Source organism: Monodelphis domestica, chromosome 1, assembly GCF_027887165.1.
Source record: "Monodelphis domestica isolate mMonDom1 chromosome 1, mMonDom1.pri, whole genome shotgun sequence".
NCBI lineage: Eukaryota > Metazoa > Chordata > Mammalia > Didelphimorphia > Didelphidae > Monodelphis > Monodelphis domestica.
This window is the reverse complement of record NC_077227.1, coordinates 454,735,292-454,758,894: the sequence shown is the minus strand read 5'-3', so window position 1 is coordinate 454,758,894 and position 23,603 is coordinate 454,735,292. Positions and strand designations below refer to the sequence as shown.

Here is a 23,603-nt window from a genome sequence, read left to right as displayed (position 1 = left end):
AAATGAAGATAAAATAAAGTGACCACAGTTAAAGAAATACTGCTGAATTTTTCATGTGTTCTTATTTTACTTCAAGAGAATCAAAGCTAAAGAAGACAAAAAAACAAGGAGACTTAAAAATAAGTCACTTCCACACTCTCCCTACCACCAGCACTCAGTAACCTCTGTTCCTTTGAGGTTCATTCAACCCATATTTATCACTCAGTCAAAATACTAGTAGTTGTTGTCCAGTGACCTACAGCACACTCTCCTTTCTTCAATGTATCCAATGCCTTATCTGGTCTTAGAAGGGGATTTCGACCTACACCCTAACTTCCTAGTTCCTTAATCTACTCATTTCCTCCTCTATTCCCATATCCCCCAGACAAGTAGACATACCCTTAATCCTGCCACCATCCCCTATTATCTACTTCCATGTCTATGTTTCCATGTCTAAATTTCCCCTTATCTGATCACAATCCATTGTCATGGTACATCCTTTTCTGCCTTGAAACTGCTAATCTTGCTGTGTTCACGGTGCCTCTAATCCCTCCTACCACTCAGTTCTTTCCTAAGGAAGGTCTTCAGCACTCCAATGGCACTCCACCATTTGACTCCTTGGTGAACTTGTTTTTTTTTTTAAACTTTTACATTTAATAACTAGGCAATTGGGATTAGGGTCATATTGCTAGGAACTATCCGAGGCCAGACTGAACCCAGGACTTGGTGCTTTATCCACTGAGGCACCTGCTCCCAGAACTCATGTATTTTTATACTATCTTTCTCTACAAATTCTCAAGATACATGTTTCAAAGCTATCTGACAGGAGTACTATTGACTCGGTGATAATCAAGATCACAAGATCATTTCTGCCATGGATGGATTCAAATGCAAATACAGAATAGAAGGCCTTTGAAAGTAAAAGGAAGCAGCTTGTAGTTGTTTAGTCCTTTCAGTATTATTTCACTCTTCATGACCCTATTTGGGATTTTCTTGGCAGATACTGGAGTAGTTTGCCATTTCTTTCTCCAGTTAATATTACAGATGGGGAACTGTGGCAAATAGGAGTTAAGTAACTTTGCCTAGGGTCATACAACTAGTAAATGTGTGAAGTCATATTTGAACTCAAGTCTTCCTGACTCCAGGAAGCTTGTCTGGGGGATATGGGATAGAGGAGGAAACGAGTAGATTAAGAACTAGGAAGTTAGGGTGTAGGTCAAAATCCCCTTCTATAGACAGGAATTTGCAAGAAGAGAAAGACCAGAAGGCATTGGATACATTGAAGAAAGGAGAGTGTGCTGTAGGTCACTGGACAACAACTACTAGAATTTTGACTGAGTGATAAATATGGGTTGAATGAACCTCAAAGCCAGTATATCTATCCATTATTAATAATCTTACTACCCTTTTCCCCTGATTAATATGGTAGAGAGACACAATGTTAGCATATTTCATTACATTTTACTGAAGCATTCTTTCACATCATTTCCTTTGGTCTAATAGTAATACAATAATACCACTCCTTGGAAATTAATAAAGAAGTAGCAGAAGACTAGAAATAAAGTAGCTACCCAGCAAGTGGTAGAATTGTTGAAAATTATGGCAAAAAGCAATGAAATAATATTGTGCTTCAAGAAATAACTAAAGGGTCAAATTCAGAGAAACCTGAGAAGATTTACATGAAATGGCACAGTAAAGAGAACAGAATCAGAAGAATAATTTGTAAAATGTCTAGAACAATGAAAAGGAAAATAGCTTTCAAAGGTTTAAGACCTCTGATTAATGTAATGACCAATCATGACTTCAGGAGACTGAATGATGAAACATTTCCCCCATCTCTTGTCAGAGAGATGATGGACTAAATATAGGTTAAGAATGAGACACATTTTCAGAACTATTTAATATGGTGTTCATTTGCTTTGTTCAACTGTGCTTTTTTGTTATGAGAGAAGGCATTTGTATTAGCGAGAATCAAGTAGGGAGAGAAGTTGGTCAGTAATAATAGCACTAAAAAAAGGTGATGAACCATTTAAAAACATGAGGGCAAAGATCAGAAAGAAACAAGCAAAACAATTTTACATTCACTGTACTAAATAAAATACGTACTTAAAAAAACTATATAACAGAGGTTCACAAGTACAGATCTACTATCCTTTTTTGTGATCTCTGTAATATTGAATGTTCATGTTTGCTGATGTTTGTTAAAATTAAAGAAAATAAAGGAAGGAAATCAACAGAGAAGACTTTAATAAGTTGTAGCCAAACATTTTTTAATTTTTGTCTGAGAACCAATAACACAAAAAGAAACATAATGCCACTTGGGATCCAAAAGAAAGAATATGACTTGTCTGAAACATGATCTGGTAGCCATGATTTTTGTCCTCTGATTTGAAGTAAAAAAAAAAGAAATGGAAATAAATAGAAATGTTCAAGTTAGGACAGAAATTGCTTGTTTTCCATAATTTAGCCTTGCAGAAATTCCTAAAAGTAACTAAATATAATCAACCAAATTCTGCTCCCCCGCCCCCATAATCCCAAACCAAACAGAATGGATTTTTTTGGTAAGATATTTCATTTAATCCAGAAAGCAGAAAAACAACAATAATATTGCTTTTATTAGATAGCTGGTCAAACTTAAATTGCTATAAAACAAATGATCAATTATTTACCAAGGATTTTATCTGCATTTCAATAGTCAGACTACTCTTACCTGGATATCTGTATCTTTCACAGGCTCAAGTGGTTCAAATGTAGTGGCAGCACTCAAACTCTCCAATCTCTGTGAGATGTGGGATATGTCAAGTCCTCTAGACCCAAGAAGAACTGACCTGTTTTTTGGTTTTTTTTTTTGTGGTGGGAAGAGGGAAAAAGTAGGAAGATAAAAATGAGAGAAGAAATTGGATTACTGCATTATGAATATGGAAGATTTTTAAAATATTCAAGACTTCATATACCTACAGATGATTCTTGCCTTTTTATTAATGGCTAGGTTACTTTTGTTTTGTGTGTGAATGAGTGAGAGAGGAGAGAAGAGAGGGGAGAGAGGGAGAGTGAAGGAGAGAGACAGACAGACAGACAGACAGAGAGAGAGACAGACAGACAGAGAGAGACACAGAGAGAGAGAGAGAGAGAGAGAGAGAGAGAGAGAGAGAGAGAGAGAGAGAGAGAGAGAGAGAGAGAAAGTGAGTCAGAGTCCTGTCTGGCTTCCTGTGTCCCCTTTTAAGGTCTTCTCTGCAAAGATATGGAGTAGTTTGCTATTTCCTTTTCCAGACTTATAGATGAGGAAACTGAGGTAAACAAGATTAAGTGGCTTGCCCAGGCTCACACAGCTAGTAAGTGTCTGAGGCCAGATTTGAATTCAGGAAGAAGTCTTCCTCACTCCATGCCAAGCACTCTATCCTCTGTAGCATCTAGCTGCCCCATGCTTTTGTATATATTACTGACATATAATTTTAATGTAAGAGTCATAAATAATTCCAAGCAATGTGAATCCCTTCTCAGATTCCTTACTAGATTCATGACCCTAAGCAAAGCATTTAACTTCTCTAAGTTCAGTTTCCTCATCTGTAAAATGGGGAAAATAATGGCACCACCACCATAAATTTTAAGAGTCAAAGAAAACTAAGTAAAGTGCTTTGCAAATCCTAAATCACTATGACAAATAAAAACTATACATTAGGCAGTAGGGACTAGAGCTGTGATTAGGGAACTCCTTGGTGAGGACACTTCTTCTACCAATATAGATCAGAACCTTTTCTAGAACTTATTGTCTTAAAGAGTTGCTCAGACCACTGAGTTTAAGTTACTTGCCCTAATAGCCAGTGTATTAGAGGCATGCCTTGAGCCTAGGTTTTCCTTGCTTAATTCAGTTTTCTATCCAAGATCTTTCTATCAAGATCTTTCCCGGGAGCCATCAAGTCCACACTGTCTAACATAGTCACAGGTGGAAACTTTCTGTATCTATAGGCTTTCTTCCCAAAACAAAAATAACATTACTAAGGCCCTAACATCATGGTTATACTTTGAATTGCTTAGTAAAAAGTTTGTGCCAATCCATTCATATACTCTTCCCAGTTCCTCCTATAGAAAACTTACAAGCTAAGCATAGAGTCTGAAGTCTATATAGTCTGTCGAACTGGGCAACACTAACTAGCCCATATAAGGTAGAACTCCCAATCTAGTCTCAATAGTACCAGGCTCTAATTAATATGCTAACTATACAGTACCTAGAATAGTCATCCCCATATAGGATTTTAATAAATTCTTTTTTTGCCCTTCATAATCCAGTTCAAGTCTCACCTCCTTCATAAAGCCTTCACATACTGTTGTTTTTCCTTCACTGAATTCCTATACACTTTTGATTTAAAAAAATAAAATGGCACTAACACACAGAAACCTTGAAAAACAAACTGTGGGGAAAAAAATACCAGAAGGTTCCCCAAAAGCAGGTTTCCACTAAATTTACTCTGTCATTTCCTAGTTCCAATATACAGTAGAATAGAGGAGAAAGTACTTCTCTAAACAACTAGACTCAAATTCTTCAAAAATTCAAAATTTGTCCTTTCTCTCTCCTTCTCTTGTAGCAGCCCTTCTCCCACAGTTTCTACTACAATACATGCTGATATTTTTTATCTATAGTAAAATGAAATCTCAAAATACAAATGATACATCTATAGATAGATTACAGTTATATAGTCTTAAATTATTCAATTAGCTTGGAACACATTCAAAACTTGACTCATCCTATTTAGACATACCCTTCCCTTCCAATCCAGATACATCCTTCAGCCCCAATCCTTTGGGGTCACTGTCCTTTCTTATTAATTTACTCTATTTCCACCTTCCAGGCAAATATCAGAGCTATGATCAGCTTCCTTTACCCCTGGTGAAACAAAGTCTTTTTCTGCCTGGTACAGCCCCTTGACTTCTGATCAAAACCACTTTCTTTGATGACACTTGAACCCCAATTCCAACAGTGCCCATAAAAACTAGCCTATCATCTACTCTGAATATTCAATACCTTATTCTGTGCCCCTGAATTTCTAGTTTTCCTTTTCCTATCTGCTCCTATTTTTAACGAATATCTTAATGTATAGCCCCTCTCATTTGTGTTCTGTCCCACACTAAAATCCATCTCTGACATCCATGTTGAATCAAAGACTCCCTTGGGGGAATCACATTTCTAGGTGACTCTTTCTCCACAAATGCTGGCCTAGTCATCAATCTCTCTGTTCTAGTTCAGTTTCTCTTGTTCCACTTGGACATTATTTACCCCCTAATCCACAATGTCTTGGGGAAGAATTGTTTTTAGTTGTTCACAAATAGTATCTAGAATTCAGAATCTGATGATGCAACTTTGGGTACTGTTTTCTAACCATTTCAAAGATCAAAGTTTTGTTTCCAATAAATCAATAAGCAGCATGAAGGAATAAACACCCTTTTAAGGACTGGGAAGAGATATTAAAAGGTGCCTAAAACTGTTCTTTCAAACTGCTTATTGGAGACAAAACCAATCCAACATCCACATTTAGCAATGAGAAAACAAAAGACCCCAAAAGGTAAAACAGCTCAACTACGGTTGTACTACTAGTTAGTGGCAGAGTTAGACCAATTTAACAAACTTTTTTTTTTATTAAAAAAGATTTTTTTTTTAAACTCTTACCTTCCATCTTAGTACCAATCAATACTGTGTATTGGTTCCAAGGAAAAGGCTGGGCAATGGGGTTAAATGACTCTAGAGTCACACAGCTGGGAAGTGTCTGAGGTTAAATTTGAATGTAGGACCTCTCATCTCTAGACCTGGCTCTCAATCCACTGAGCCACCTAGCTGCCCCCTAATAAACATTTATTAAGTGTTTGCAAAGTGCTGTGCTAGATTCTGTAGCACAAAAACTGAAGAATACTTCAGTGCCAGCTTTAAGGAACTTCCATTCTGCCAAAGCAGGTATAACATATGCATAGGTGAGTATGGCATAGTATACAATTAGAGCAGGATGAGGGAAACATCCTGATAAGGTACTTTAGGAAAATCAAAGGAAGGAAACAATCCATTTATGGAGATGTGAGAGATTTCATGGAGGACTTAATAACTTAGTTAAACTTTATTTAAAAGAGAGATAAGGGGAAAAGTCAAGATAAACAAGCAGAAAGCAGAACAGCTTCCTCCTGAAAACTCCGCTAACTAAATCACAAAAACACACCATACTGAACCCTGGTGGGGAAATTCAAGAAAAAGTGACTTATTTTTGTAGCCCAGGTCAGCACAGAGAAAGAGAAGTCTATGGACACTGGAGATTGGATCTGTTCAAGAGCAGCCACATACAGTCACATATTTCAGTGCCAAGAAGACATTAAGCAGGCAGGGCAAGGGGATGTCCCAGACCCACATTAAGCATAAGAGTGAGTGACAGATACATGTGGACTGTAAAAAGATACCTATTCTCAGGCTCAATGTTCTTGAGTAGAAAGCCCATAGATCTTAGGCTAAAAGGAACAAGTTTAGAAGTAAACAGCAGCAGTGTAACTCCCACCCCAAAGACAAAGGTATCAATTCCAACTTCTAATCTGAAGCCTGCAGAGGAATAACCAAAGCAAGAATCCCAGATTAAGAATCCCTGCTAAGGGATCAATGGATAGAGAGTCATACCTCTCAGAGTGTTGTAAAGATCAACTGAGATAATATTTATACAGTGCTCAGCAGAGCACCTGTGTGGAGTTAATATTAATTTGTAGCCCTTTTGGCCCCCAAGCAATCTTTTAATTTTAAAGCTAAAAAATATTTGATTTTAAGGCTAAAGCTTTAACTGTATCTTCCCCATAGGCAGATATGGATAGAATCTGTCCTCTTTTTGTCTATGTCCTATGTATACTTCCTAGCTGTGTGAACCCCCATTGCCTAGCCCTTACCACTCTTCTGCCTTGAAACCAAAACAAAGTTTTGATGATAAGACAGAAGGTGTAGGCTTAAAAAAAATAGAAGATTGGCAGAGTGAAGACAAATTCTTTATATTATCTGTAAACAAGGATTCTCTTAGGTAATAAGTTAGTTAACTAGCTGCCATACTGGGAAAACACATGCTCTGCGTAGCCATTCTAAAGCCACACAATTATTTCTGATGTCCCATAAATCCACCTCTTGTCCTGAATGAGGTCTGAGTTGTCCAATCAGAGAGGTTTGAGAAAAGAACATGAATTGACAATGGAGGGGACAGAAATCAGCATTTTTCCTGGAAGCACAGACTTAAGAGGCATGTAGTTTGACTTTAAACTTGCTCAGCAGCTTGCATAGGAAGCATCTTGTTGGCTGGCTTGGTGGCCCAGGCTTTCATGCCCTGGGCTAGCCAGCCAAACAGCTTGTGCTTCTCTCTTTTTCTGGCCTGTTTTTGCTATTTTGTAAATAACTATGAAATTAAGATATGGTCCACAGAAAAATTTAATTATAACATCTAGCACATAGTAGACTGTATATGAAGGCTAACTATTATTGTCATTGTCATTATTGTTACTAATGAAATGATAGTCAGAAGCCATTGTGCAAAAGATGGAGGCAGGATCAAGAAGAAGTAGAGAAAACATCTGTAAACTACTCTTAAGAATTTAACAGTGAATGAGAAAGTAACTAGAACACAAGAGCTTAAAGAGATAATGGAGTCCAGGGTAAAATAGGTAAACTCAAGCATGTTTCTAGGAAGCAAAGAAGGAACAAGCAGATAGGAAAACACAGAGAAAACCAGAATGAATGATCAATAAAGCAAGAGTCAGAAGGAAGGAGAGACAGGATCAAGACTACAAGTAGAAGAGTGTTAGGTATGGCAAGGAAACTGAGACTCAAAGACCAGAAGAAAGAAGAAGAGCAGGGGTGAAGATGGAGGTATTTTGATGACTGATGGAGGGGAAGATGAGGGAACTGACAACAGCTGTCCTGCCTGAATCACTCTCAGTAGACTGTGAGGTCATCTGCAGAATGGAGAGTGTGAGAGTGCAAGATGGCTTGAGCATAGAAGTGTGTAACAACAGATGTGAGAAATGTGAGAAACTAATCAACGGCAATGAATTTTTAAAATACCAAATAGTTGAGATTAGATAACGTGAATTAACTAAAGACTGAATATAAGTTTTGAAACTTCATCCAGGAATATTAAGGGGCTCAGAGAAGTGTGCTTGACCCAAGATTGAGGATGAATAGACCAAAATCCAGGTCTTTAAACATCTAATCTGGTGCTCTTTCTTTCAGTCATACTATCTTTTTACTTTTTTTAAGATCCCCGTCCCAAAGTATAGCATACAACTCCAGCCTACCTAACATACCAACTTTTGACTGTAGTACCTAGAAGCAAAGATGGAAATAAGTACATATTAATCATACTTAACAGTCATCTTTTCTTTTTCTTTCTTTTTTTTTAAACCCTTACCTTCTGTCTTGGAGTCAATACTGTGTATTGGCTCCAAGGCAGAAGAGTGGTAAGGGCTAGGCAATGGGGGTCAAGTGACTTGCCCAGGGTCACAGAGCTGGGAAATGTTTGAGGCCAGATTTGAACCTAAGACCTCCCATCTAACAGTCATCTTTTCTAAAGGAACACATTTGCTTAAGAAGTGAAAGGATGACTTTCATTTAATTCATTTGCTATTGTTTTTTGTTTTTGTTTATGTAAAAACCTTTACCTTCCATATTAAAATCAATACTGTGTATTGGTTCCAAAGCATAAGAGTGGTAAGGACTAGTCAATAAGGATTAAGTGACTTGCCCAGGGTCACACAGCTAGAAAATATCTGAGGTCACACTTGAATCCAGGACCTCCCATCTAAGCCACCTCACTACCCCCTCATTTGCTATTCTAATCAATTACTTTAGTGGTAGTGAGACCAACCCAAACTTTCCAACTATTAAAATATATTATATAAGATGAGAGGGCCTGAGTTCAAATCTGAACTCAGTTATTTCCTAGCTATATGATCTTAGGCAAGTCATTTAACTTCCATTGCGTATCTCTTGCCATTCTTCTACTTGGAACAAATACATAAATATTGATTCTAAGAGTTTTTAAAAATATATTATGTTGTTAATTCAGGAATATTCCAAATATAACTTGTCAGCTAGTGTTTTTATTTTTTATTACATTTTCAAGGTTGCTTTGAGTAACACGGTAGTCAAATATATATTAGTCTAGATTTTTAGGCTAAGCCCCACAACATCATTACTCTACACTAATCAAGAAAATGTCAAGCTTAAATCCTAACTCTAAATTGAAATCTTAAAGTCTAGATTTTCCTTATCAATATGAAGAAAGAAAATTTCCTATTCAATTTCATCTAATATCAAAACATTCAATTCAAATTATGGTATATATTCCTCTATCTATCAGAAAAATGATGCTGTAAACTCATGATAGATATAGATAGACAGACAGACAGACAGACAGACAGACAGACAGACAGACAGACAGACAGATAGATAGATAGATAGATAGATAGATAGATAGATAGATAGATTTTTAAAAAATAAAAACCCTTACCTTCTGTCTTAGAAACAATACTGTGTATTGGTTCCAAGGCAGAAGAGTGGTAAGGACTAGGCAATGAGGGTTAAGTATCTTGTCCAGGGTTACACAGCTGGGAAGTGTCAGAGGTCAGATTTGACCCCAGGACCTCCCATCTCTAGGCCTGGCTCTCAATCCACTGAGCTACCTAACTGCCCCCAACTCATGATAATTTTAATATATTCTATCCTACTCCCATTCCTCCAGTGCATTAATTGTTCTTCTCTAAAGAAACTTAGAGAAAAAAGGAATAGAATGAACAAGATAAGGGAAAGGAGAACATAAGTTACTAATAAATCATTTTTCTTTTTAGATCTTAAGCTCTAGAATGTATAAAATGAAGTTATAACTGTGGTAATTAAAATAGTATCACATCATTTTCCCACTCTCAACAGCAGCCTTGTATATAACCTATGTGCCCAAGAAGTATATAACAGCAGACCAAACCTAATAATGATACATATATGAGCTGAATATCCTCAAGAAGACAAGCTTGAAGAAAATGTCTGAGACCAATACTTTGTTTGCAGGTGGCTTCAGAGAGCACCCAGATCTTTTGGCCTCTTTTTAAAATGGACAAAAAGTATGTGCCTAGAAGCATAAGTAGATAGGGCAAACATAAGATTTAAAATATAAGAGAGGAGAAAAAGGAGAGAATTACCTTAGAAACTTCTACTCTGTCCTTACCAATTCTATTCTGGAGTCAAAACATTCAAAAGCCTTGATTTTAGAAACCACTACTATCTAGAACAGGTTCAGCTTGGTCCAGCTCTTATCACTGGTTATATATTTGTTGAATGTATACCACATATACTGATCTCTATATTAAACACAACAAATATTTTTGGTTTTTGAGGCTGGAAGAATAAGGCAAGACATAACTATTTCCTACATACTCTTACACTGAATTGTAGAAACATCTATGACCTGTAAGACATTATCATTGCAATGGACAGCTGCCAGTCAGCAATTTCCATCAGCTACTCCCTCATGGGGCTCTCTGAATTTTCTTTGCTCTATCATTGCTAAGGAGAAGTCATGCTTCCAACAGCTTCCCTTTTTTCTTCCATCTCAGTCTCTGGAGTCACTGATTCTAAACAGATCAGGATCACATCATGTTTTAATGATTTATCTTAACATTGACTGAACATAAGGTTCTTCCTGGTACTCTCTAAAACTCTGTCCTTTGTGGTATACTCCCTAGGCTTTGAATACATCACTTGTCTAAATGGTTCACATTTGTTAAACTACTACAGCAGGCATTTCTAAGCCAGCACTTGAGACATAACACAAAGTTAAATAGTAAATATAGTAATAGCTAGTATTTCTAAAAAGCTATAGTTTACAAAGCACTTTACAAATACTACATCATTTTACAGAATCAAATGTTGTAATACTATAGCACTAAGTGGTTTTCCTCTTATTTCTAATACCCCTTGAACATCTCTTGTAGCCTAGACAAGGCAGGCAAAATTTCAAGACTTCTTATACATTTCAAAAATTATCTGAAGTTCTTGGGATGCCCCCCCTTATTTACAGAATATATCAAAATTAAAATACTAAGAGAAAAAACGTATTCTATTTCCTAAGACCAAGCCCAATGACACTTTCACAATAAAAGTACTTACGCCTTTACATCAGCTGTCTCCTGAGATGTACGTGTCAGTGTGCGAGAGCGCAGCCGTTCACCCGCCTGCTGGATTTCTTGTAGGTTACGTTCTACATGAGGAAGCTCAGAGATGCCTTCAGTCTCAGCAGCCAGCTGTTCAGCCTGCTGAAGAAGCTCACCAAAGCCTTCAGTATCCATTTCTGAAGCAGATATTATGCAGAAAGAAAAATAGGAAACCTAAGGAAAGAAAAAGAGAAACTTCAAACACCATGCAGGTTTCTAGCAAAGCTTAAGAAATCATCAGGCCTTTTTATAAACAAAAGAAGCAATACAGACTAGCACCAAATGGTATTGGGTCCTCATCTACACAGCACAGGAGCAGTAGTATTGAAAGAAATGAGTCAGACAATGGAGAAGCAAATATATTTGGGATGTGGGTGCATGATGAGGGCTCAAGTTCATATAAAATATATATATTTTTATATAAATGTGCATCTATATTTGTATACATATATGCATATGATACATTATATCAAATGCAAAAGACCAAATGCAAAGATATGAAAAAGACCAGAATTCTTGCCTCTCTCGCTAAAACAGCAGCTTTTGGCCATTTCTATGTCCTGGTCCCCTTTAGCAATGTGGCAAAGTCTATGGATCCTATCTCAGAATTATGTTTTTAAATACCTAAAGGAAATATCAAATTTCAGATGAATGTTAGTAAAAAACAAAGATACAATTATGTTTTTTCTCATCCAAATTTACAGTACCCCTGGAATCTGTTCACAATACCCCTCGGGTATCTGTGGATCCCAAGTTAAAAACTCCTGCCTTAGCTGCCCTAGTGCTAAAATAGCATAGATAATAGAAATTTTGGCACCAACCTCAGGTTTAAAAATGACCAGCAGCTCTTAACTACTTATTCCCCCACCCTTTTAAGAAGGCCCAATGAGAAGACCTTGTATAATATGGCAGGACAAGTTGTAAGAATTTTCCACTTTTAATCCAGGGTTCTTTGTACAGCACAATCTTGTCTCTCTCATCTGCACAAAAGCTCCATTTCTGCATATGCATTCAGATATTACTAGCCTAATATATTTTTAGGATCAATGGCTCCTGCCACCTCTATGCATTCACATTATGTCCATTCAGGGAAATGAGAGTTTAATAAGTGTTGTTATTGCTGCTGCTGTTACTGTTATTACTATTACTATTACTACTACTACTACTACTACTACTACTACTACCACTACTATCACTACCACCACCAATAATAATAGTAATACTGAGAGACTTCCATATTACAAATAATAGCAGGAATAACATGCTTTAAAATACAAGATCAAAAAACTTATAAAAGTGTCAATATATAATAAATTATAATGCACATTTTAAGCCTTCTGTGCAAAATTTTTAATCTAGCAGGAAAAGATACACTTACACTGCTGATAGGACTGTGAACTGATTCAGTCATTTTAAAAAGTACTTTGGAAATTATACAGGAAAATGTATAAAATTGCTCATACCTCTTTACCCAATTATCCTATTAGGTTTATTGCCAGTAATATAATAAATGAACAATCTGCAAGTAAATATCAATAGCAGCACTATTTGCAACAGCAAAAATCTGAAAACACATTCATATAACAAATGTGAAAATGGCTGAACAAATTATGATATACAAATGTTAGAGAATACAAATGAACCATAAGTAAAATACATATATACAAACTATAAAGCAGAAACAAAAGAATGATATATATGCAATTATATAGATGAAGAAAATCAACTTTTAAGTGGCACAAATCTTGGATCAAAACAATGCAGAATATTGAAAATAATGTATGAAGCAAATACCTGCCCTTTCTTTTTAAAAAGTATATTATTATTATTAAAGTGCAAGAAAGCATGTACTATCACTGTAAATCACTCTTCGATATTATATATTACTGTACTTAACTGTTTTCATGGATTGTACACTGTGAAAGATCTGAATAGAAGTATGCTGAAACTTAAACAAAAGTCATCAATAAAGAGTTTTTTAAAAAGATTTTTCATATAATCCTATTTTTACAATTAATGCATCTAAGCCATGCAGAATAAAAGGTTTACTGGTATAGCAAGTATTACACTATTAGAAGACAGAGAACAAACAAGCTGGTTTAAACAGAAAAGATTTGTCATAATATTTTCCTTCCTTTACTTCCTACCATCTCCCCTGTTACTAATGTCTTACTTGTCTAGAATAGGTATAATCTTTCCATAAGATGTAATTCTTTTTCTGATATAAAAAGACCAATGCTTTAAAAACCACTGTTAATGCTATAAATCCATAACAGGAAAGTAAAAATTGTTTAAAAAGACTAATTTAAAGGGCATGAAAGTAAAGAACTGTGATTCAAAACAAGATCGCAACTACTTTAGAGCTAGAGTAAATGAACAGAAATATTTTAATGTTCTTATGATCCAAGTTCACCATCACTGTCCTAGGGCATTGAAATGATTGACCAGTGCTTTAGGAAAGTCACTTTTGCAATAGTATGGAGGACATATTGGAGAAGGGAGAGACATGCAGTAGGGAAACCAAGTATGAGGCTCTACTACAATAGTCCAAAAGAAAGGTAGAGAATCTGAACAAGGGTGGTGGTCCTATGAACAGATAAAAGGGGAACCGATACTATAGATGTTGTAGAGCTAGAACAGGCAAGAAAGTAAATAATGGATATCTAATTATTTCCACTTTCATATAACAATAATAGCTAACATCCTTACAGAGCTTAAAGGTTTGCAAAACTCATTACAGGTATATATAACAAAAATATATATTTTTTTTACCTTCTGAATATAGCTACATTAACATACACATTCTACTAACCTCAGTGGTGAAAAGTAGAAGCATGAAATTTTCCCTGAAAAGGGAAAGAGAAGTAGCAAATATCATTGCCACTTTATACCATTTTGTAGAGAAAGCTCTGAGGAAACAGCATGTACACTTAGTTATACAACTGTCTCTAACTCCTACTACCAGGATGAATAATAAAAGTCTAGACAGTACAGCATTTGTTTTCATGAATGTACAAGTTGAAGAACATAATAAGTTAAAATATTCTACTCTGCAAATATATTTTGCTAAAAAAGGTAATTGTATTAGACCCTTTTGTCATGAAGCTGCCAGAAACTTTTAACTTGCCAACCCATGCAAATCTACACTTTGGTGGATTTGAGTAAAAACAATCAGTTGATTTAATATGAATGAATCATAGGAAAATTAATTATGGAAGTATTTTGACCATAACAGGATGATGAAAAGATTACACTGGAGAGTTACCATTTTTATTTATGAGAATTCCTTCATCAAAGGCTTCCTATGCACATGCATGTATGGGCACCTTACCACACCCACACTTTTCCATGTACAGACCCCAGAAAACAGTCTTCTTAAAACTAACAACTCATTTTGAATATTTCTGAATTCTTTGAATGCATATCAAACTAGTGAGTCCAGTTCTTTGCTCTCTATTTAGATCACCTATATAAATGTACTGTATAATTCAGACTATACAAAATCTAAAACCAAAATAATGAATACCCAGGATAAGAAAGGAAAACCATACTATAACTCATGATGGAGAAAAATTTAACAACTATTATTAGTTGTTACCATATTAAAATTCAATTCAACAAGCATCTATTAAATGCCCATTATTTGCCAGGCACTGACCTTGCCTTCAATGAGCTTACATACCACTTGCGGTTATAAGTTTTATAAGGTTTTATTAGCACTCCCAAGTCTATATTTAAGTTATAGCATTAATACCAGCATTGCTATAGGTAAAGTTGATTCCATTAATTATCAAAAGGCAATTTTAAAAAAGTATTCTGCATAACACTAAGCCAAACGGGCATTAACATATACACAGTAGAACAACAACAACAAAAAAAAGGAATTGTAAATGAAACTGCAGACCTCTATTATGTACAGCTTGCTTTTTAAAATTTATATAATAAATTCAAGCTGTTGCTTTCAAAGCTGTCCTTGTCTATGATTCAAAATATAATTTCAATCTACTTCATGAAATAAAAAATGGAAACAAAGTTTAAAACAATGCAAGGATTAAACAAAGTCAATCTTAACCCAATAAACTAAACTTGGATTGTTTAAAAAAAAATCACTGCTCTTTTTCCAAATGAGAAAATGAAAATATTTAGTTAAATATTAAATCTAGCCTTTGTTTATTGACAGAATTTGGGCTGAACTTGTGCAAGGAATGGGATCGAAAGCAAATTTCCCACATGTTCCAGGTTGTACTAACCTTTTCAGGCACAGGTACATAAAAATAATAAACAGTCAGCACTGTCTTCTTCAAAAATGAAGGCGAACAGGGGCAGGTAGGTGGCTGAGTGGATTGAGAGCCAGGCCTAGAGATGGAAGGTCCTGAGTTCAAATATGACCTCAGACACATCCTAGCTATGTGACCCCAGACAAGTCTAACCCCCACAGCCTAGCCCTTAGCATTCTTTTGACTTGGAACCAATACACAGTGCTGATTCTAAGATGGAAAGAGTTTAAAAAAACAAACCATTCAACCTGAGGGCAGGGGCTGTTTCATTTTTTTCATTGTTATTACAGTGCCTTGTACATAGCAAGAGCTCAATTAAAAAAATCTGTAGTATGAGATTATTGCTGTTGAAAATGGGAACTCTAAAAAGCAGGATAAGCATTCTAGGTTTCTAGATTTCTGCATCTGGTAATTAGTAAGGGAAAGATGAATTTAGGAAAATTCATACTGCTATCTATATAACCAATTTTACACTGGGACCAGTCTAGTAAATAACACCAAAACCATTGGCTGCTACTTTATATTAACATTCCATATTCAATAAAACTCAAAGATTTTATGGGGCTTCAATATTTTTATAAAAGGAATTCTTATATTTAATGTGTGAAATAAATGGAATTAAAGATAAAGGTGCAAAAAGGTCAAATTCCTTCATTAGAAATTATTTTAAATCATCATTTGATTTTAACAAGACTTAATTACAAAAACTGTAACCATTTCCACTTTCTGAATATAGATATGTTCAATATTTAATCAGGCCACAAAACTTGAAACTTAAATATTCAAACTGCCGAGTATACTCTACTTTAAATCAGTAGTTCCTAAAATGCAATTCCCAGCAAAACTCCGGTCCTCCAGTTAGCTTAAGGATAAATCTTTTACACCATTAATGGTTATTAAATGAAAAGAATAATTTTTCTGTATTTTGTATGAAAAATTTAATTATAATACTTTTCACTGATGCTTCATTATTTTAAAGAAGGTTACACAAGAAATATTCTGAAGTCTCCATGCCCAGTCTCCAGCTAGCAAAACAGGCACAAGCAGGTGATCTGCAAAACTTGAGAATTACTACTTTCAATACCATATGGTTTAGAGCATCCCATAAATGACTATGGCATGTGAGCTAAAGGTTGAAACTCTCTATATCTAACAGAAAGAAGTTGACCCCAAAAATTACCACCATCATTGTCACCAGTGTCAGGAAATAAAGCAAAAGAAACTATTAAAAAGCTTCACAACCATTCAGATTACTTGGCTAAAAACAAAAAGTGAGGGTTTATACTGTTTATTTGAATATGGGCTTCATTGGATACTAGTTATGTAAATGACCTTCTTACCTAACTCAGTGATTAAAGGGAATAGGTTTTCTATTTAAGAGGGGGAGAGTTCTTTTATCCCAATAAGAAAATCCTGAAAGTGATTTCTAATATTGTATGCAAATACTCAGTGACATAATACATTACATAAAATTATTTCCTTTCCTTCTTATTCTCTACAGTCAAAATATAAAAATTCAGAGGACCTAAAAAGAGAAAAAAAATGGGGAAAAGAAACTGCTCTCAACTGAGTGCATGATTCAACTACATGAATCCTGTTGCTGAAGGATTCCCAAACACTCATTATTAACTGTCTGAATTAACTTTGTATCTCATTTCCCCCCCTCCCCAATCATCTCCTCTACAGCCCAACATATGCACAATAGGTGTTTTTAGAATGTTTGAGATGCTGTCAGTAGAAGAATAATTTACTATTTCATCATCTTCACAAAGTTTTTCCCTTGCTCAGTGGAAATGTAAAAATCACATACAAATATATTTTAGCTGTCATTACAAAACTGTTGATTTAGTAAGAGTTGACATATTATTTATGTGTATTGAATATTTACCTATAATTATTTATATAATAATACTATTTATATAATAGTTGATGTTTAGAAAGCACTTTAATATTTGCAAAGCATTCTGCATCTATCAACTCCTTTGAGCCTCATGGCTACACTATTCCCAATCTTATGGATTTACTTGGTATTTCAAAATTCTTGTCTATAGTAAATCTATGATATAATTAAGTAAAATTATCATGATTCATATATTATAAAAATCAGAAGGGACCTTAAAGGATCAAGCCAGTACAACCCTTTCATGTTCCACTTGAAGAAAGGCCCAGAAAGATGCTTGTTCCACTATGACCAGCCAAAGTAGCAGAGCTCATATGTAAATCCAGGTCTTCTCTATGCTTAGTCTTCTTTCCAGTATGTAATTTATACCACTCATTAGAGATGGATTGCTGTTATCATTATTTTAATGAACAAATATGAGTTTTAAGTAACACATTTCCATGTAGAAAATGTAGTGGCAAAGAAGAAATTCACAACTTCATTTTTGGGTGAAAGATTGACACTTTTTAGGGATCAAATTAAAAATTAATTATTCAGTGAAGGTACTGATGAATTCTGAGGAACAGTTAGTTAAAAAGAAAAAGTCTTCTTCATTTTACCAGAAAATTTTAAATTATCCTCTGAGGTCTTCTAAATATTAGTAAACCATGACTGGGGGCCTAGTCATTCATCTTTCTACTATAGGTGTCTGCTGTCATATAGTATATAAAAGAGAAAACTGTCTTTTTCTTAGGCAATTATTATCTAAAAATGCCTAATAGGTAAGGTAAGGAGGAAAGGTTGAAAAGAACAGAAATTAGAACGGTTGTTGAACAATTCTTTATGGTCTAAGACATAAGGCAAAATTGGCAATTCTTTATGGTCTAAGACATAAGGCAAAATTGGCTCTGATAATTATTCAGTATATAGATGTTTAAAGAAAACAAAGAACTATTATATGTAATACATAATAATACACCACAAAAACAATAAGTTCTATGATTCTTTTTTGGACACAATTTATAACAGACTACTATAAGTATATGAATAAATACAATCTTCTTCCTCCACTGGAATACTGTATCTTTATTTTTATTTTTTAAATTAAACCCTTACCTTCCGTCTTGGAAGCAATACTGGGTATTAGTTCCAAGGCAGAAGAGTAGCAAGGGCTAGGCAATGGGGGTTAAGTGACTTGCCCAGGGTCACACGGCTGGGATGGAATATTGTATCTTTAAAAGCCTCTTCTAAAAGAATCTACAAATCTTTCTTCTCTGGCACCTTCTCTCTAAGAGAGATCATCCTTTCCAATACCTTTATTATAAATGAGATGCTGATATTTCAAAAATCTACATTTCTAGTCTTTTCTTCACACTAGCAGTAGTCAATCAATGGATATTTTTATTCAGACACTATCACATCCAACTCAATATGACCTAAGCCAAAATTCTCTTCCAATAAAATCAGTTCCTCTTTCTCAAAGTCCTTTTCTCTTTTGGACTATGGGAGTTCTCAGGACTGTTTGAACTCTAAAATCCTGGGATCTTATGTTAATCACATATTTCTCCTGATCATTTTGGAACAAGGGTTCTTAATTTGAGATTCATGAGTTGTTGGTTTGTTTTTTTAATATTTCTGACAACTATCTTTCAAAAATTAGTTTCCAGTTTTAAATTTTTTTATGTATTTCAATAGTTTTCCTTTTGTAATCCTATGTATTTTATTATATGCATTTAAAACATTCTAAGAAGGGATCCATTGGGTAATCAGATTGTCAAATAGATTCATAATACATAAAAGCCTTGGGAGTAAATTTCAATTCATTTACTGTCTTTGGCATATTTATTAAGGACATACAAATTTAAGGATCTTAAGCCAAGTACTGGGGGAGTTAAATATAACAGTCTCTGCCTTCATGGAGGCTAGGATGGAGATAAGTCAAAAATAAAATATATACCATCTTCCCACCCAATGACATTCCTTTGGACCTTACCATTCATGCCCCAGAAACCTCATCATCTTGCAAAATTACTCCAGCTCTGGAATTTACATCTCATCAGTACTCCCTACCCTTTGGTGACCCTCCCTCTGGAGAGGACAGAGAAGGAATTAACTCCCATGTAAGGGCACCCAAATCAGCCACCTCTTCATTTCCCACCTGGTTTCAACTCTCTTCTGTATTCCTACTGAATTTCACTATCATGATCCCAGCACAGAGTATGATCCTCTCCTTACCCCTTTAAGCTTCCTTTTGTGTTGTCTTTCCCTATTAGATTGTAATCTCCTTGAGAGCTGGAACTTTCTTTTTCCACTTGTTATTCCTGGTGCTTAGCACAGTGCCTGCCACATAGCAGGTATGTATAATGTACACGTGTATGTAATGTATGTATAAATGTATAATTGATTATTTTATGTAAGTGCATTATAGAGTTGTGAAACTAAGTGCCAGGTCTGATGGTGAAGGTTGTTTTGGGAGTAGGAGGAACTGAAGGAAATGGATCAAAGACATGGATCGTCTTTGAATGGGCTTTAAAAGACAAGAAAAAATTCACAAGAGAAAAAAATTCCATGCATAAGAATCAATTCAAGGGGGCAGTTAGGTAGCTCAGCAGATTGAGAGCCAGGCCTAGAGATGGGAATCCTAGGTTCAAATCTGGCCTCAGACACTACCTAGCTGTGTGGCCCTGGGCAAGTCACTTAACCCCCATTGCCTAGCCCTTGCTACTCTTCTGCCTTGGAACTAATACACAGTATTGATTCCAAGATGGAAGGTAAGGATTTTAAAAAATAAAAAAGAATCAATTCAAGAAACTTTTACCAAGCATCTTATTATATGCTGGATACCTAGAGTAAGTGCTGAAGACACAAAGACAAAAAACCAAAAGTCCCTGCCCCTCTTTGAGGGTGGGGAACATATACACAAATAAGTAAATACAAAACATACAAGAAATAAGGATGGAATCATATTGTGAAGGACTTCAAATGCCAAACAGAAAGCTGTATTTTATCTTAAAGCAAGGATTCCTAACCTGAAATAGATGGACCCCCAAACAGATTCTCCAAGACTGTAAAGGAATTTTATTCATGGAACAATATGAAGTTACTTCAGATTTTTTAAAGCAACTTTTGAATAAGAAAAATTATCCTGCCAACAAGGCTGAAAGATGGGCTGGGAGTAAGACCTATTAGGGGGTTACTGCAATAGGCTAGGTAGGTTATAATTAGGGTCTGGACTATATGTCATACCCCATATACATATTTTATCCTTTTTTTTTTTCCTTTAAAAGATCTTTCTTAAAATCCTCAGGCTAGGTCCTCAATAATTGAAACCTGATTTAAACCAGCCTCTTACCACTAATTGTGGATATGGCTTGAGTCCTCTTCTCTTTTCCCTCTATACCTGGGTTCTTAATGTAGTATCCATGGACTTGTGTAGATTTCAAGGTATAATACATACATGAACTTGGTTAAGGAAAAAAAAAATCTTATTTTCACTAATCTCCAACTGCAAGTTAGCATTTCTTCAATTAGGAACTTAAAAAAAAATTCTGGCAACGGGTTTACAGGCTTTACAAGACAGTCCTTTTAAAGGGATCCATGACACAAAAAAAGGTTAAGAACCTCTACTCCAAATTATCTTATTTGGTGATCTCATCAACCCCTATTGATTCAATTATCATTTCTACACAGATAATTCTGAGATCTATATATCCAGCCTAAATCTCTCTCTTGAGCTTGAGCCACCTCACTAACTGCCTTCCCGATTTCTCAAACTGGATGTCCGATGGGATCTTAAATTCAACATGTCCAAAACAGAACTCATCACCTTCCCTCCAAAATCTGTCACTGGAACCACTATCCTGCCGGTCACCCTGGCTTGCAACCTTGGCATACTGCTTGACTCCTCATTCTCACTCCCCCAAATCCAATGTCAAGGCCTCTTATTCCTTATGTTATGAACCTCAATATTAATGTTCTCAATTGTAAAATGAAGTGGTTAGTCTAGATGACCTCTGAGGTCCCTTTCGACTCTAAGACTCAATGTCTACATTGCCTCTAAAGTAGCTTCCAGGTTTAGTTTCTGTGATTCTTGGAATGAACAGTTAACACTTCAGACAGCAACCGCCTGTTCTTTTCACCAGGTGTATCAGGAGGAAGAGATGGGATGGCAAAGACACTTGGCAACCTTAAAATTTCCAGTTTCTAACCCACTGGAAGCCTTTCTTTGTAGGGGAAGGAAGTAAAGGGAGCCCTGGAGGAGCATAGGGACCAGGGGCTGCTAAGGAACTGAATTACGGCAGGGTGGGGAGAACAGAGGCCTGAGTGGCAGAAGGGGACCAGCAGGCCACCGTACTAGGGCGGCAAGCGCTCCCCTGGAGTGCTCCGCAGTATCCTGTAGGCTCTATGAGGGACCCAACAGAGGAACCCAACTGGGCCCTGGAGGAGACTAAGAGGTGGAGTTGTCTAGTACGACCCGGGCCAGAGCCTGGTTTCCCTGGGGCGAGTAGTTCCGAAAACGAACGGGTGATGATGCCCCACCAAGGCCAGGGGGCGTGGGGCAGACACCATAGGGCTACAGTTTCCGGGGGACACAAGCTGCGAACACCGCCCACGGCAAAAGCTGTTGACGGCCCGGGAAGGAGGGCGGGGCAGCGAGGGCTTGCTTACCTGGCCCAGGAGCCGCCACCACCGCCGCGGCTGCCGGTGCCGGCTCGGAGGAGGAGCAGGAACGAGGCCGGAGGACTCAGAGCTTCTCGCGCCGCTCGCCAGAGCTTCCTGATTGGCGGATAGAGGCCTTCCCCAGCAGCCTCCGCGCGGCACTCTCCGCCAAATAAACTTTATTGGCAGAGCGCGCTCGGGTACAAGGAACACACGTAGCCTAGAGCCACGCCTGAAGAGCCCTGGAAAGCGGGCCAGGAACTGGCTAATCTTCACGTGAAAGCCAAGGGACCATTTGATTGTAGAGGCATTTCCTTCTCAGGGGCGAGTGAGCCGTTATAGCTTCTCCTAATTGGGGGGAATCTGTTTTCTAGGTTTCATGCCTTCCTAAATAAGAAAACATAATATTCACATTTTTTGCCTGCCACACCCTACTTTTGGCTTAGACTGAGCTTGCAGACTTCCCAGATTCCATGGATTTTTTTACTATAGGGGTAGCCAAGTTTCCCTATCTTCTATCTGTGCTAATGAACAATAATAATTAACGAGAGCAATTGCTAGCATTTATGTAGTATTTTAAGGTTTGCAGAGTGCTTTGCATGTGTTACAATAATTCAATACAATTTAATCATTTATTAGGCCCCTGCTGTATGCCAGGTATTGTGCCAAGTGCTGGGGATACAAAAACAGGCAAATGACAGTCCCAGCCCCCATGGAGCTTAAAATCGAATGAAGGAGACAACATGCAAACAAAAAGATACAGAGTTCCTTAAAGAGAGGATAAAATGGAAATAACAGAAGGAAGGCACTGAGATTAAGTTAATAGTAACTAAACTGCAAGAAAGGCACCATTATTATTCCCGTTTTATAGATCAGGAAATTGAGGCAGATTGGCATTTGCAGCTTTGCTCAGGGTCACACAGTGTCTGGAGAAGAATTTAAATTCTATCTTCCTGACTACAAATTCGGTACCCCATTCTCTGTACCACCTAGCTAACTTCCTTTAAAACAACTTTGCAGAGCAGCAATTGGTTAAGTTCTAGGCCAGGCCTAAAGACAGGAAATCCAGAGATCAAACCTGACCTCAGACACTTCCTAGCTGTGAACTTAACCCCATTGCCTAACTTTTACTAATCTTCTGCCTTGGAACAATATTTAGTATTGCTTCCAAGATGGAAGGTAAAGGTTTTAAAACAAAGCAACAACAAAAAGTCTTTGCAAAGCATAGTACTTTATATTTATTCCTATTGTTTCAAATGACCAGATTCAGCCTAGCATTCTAGGCTATCAAGATCCATCTTTTTGGATACTGACTATTATCAAGTGTGTTAGCTCTCCCTCTCAACTTTGTGTCATCTGCAAATTTAATAAGTATGTCATTTATGCTTAAAGCAACTAGGCGGATCAGTAGATAGAATGCTGGGTCTGGAGTCAAGAAGACCTCAGTTCAAATTTAAACTCAGACATTTATTAACTCTGGTTGTAGGCAAGTCTTTTAATTTCTGTTTCAATGTCTTCAAACTGTAAAATGGGGCTAATAATTGCACCTATATCCCAGGGTTGTTGTGAGGATCAAATATAGTAATATTTATTTGTAAAGC

General features: G+C 36.4%; 1 protein-coding gene across 1 annotated transcript in view; it reads right to left on the bottom strand.

Annotated features, from left to right (window-relative positions):
* The window catches only part of NUP93 (nucleoporin 93), a 112,576-nt gene extending 90,316 nt beyond the window's left edge, over window positions 1-22,260 (bottom strand). The window contains exons 1-3 of the mRNA XM_001365209.4: window positions 22,012-22,260; window positions 11,144-11,361; window positions 2,690-2,807 (exon numbers count right to left, since the gene is read on the bottom strand). Of these exons, the coding sequence (XP_001365246.1) occupies window positions 2,690-2,807; window positions 11,144-11,322 (297 nt within the window). The 5' untranslated portion in view covers window positions 11,323-11,361; window positions 22,012-22,260. The remainder of the gene's footprint in view (window positions 1-2,689; window positions 2,808-11,143; window positions 11,362-22,011) is intronic.
* Between the last annotated feature and the right edge of the window lie 1,343 nt (window positions 22,261-23,603).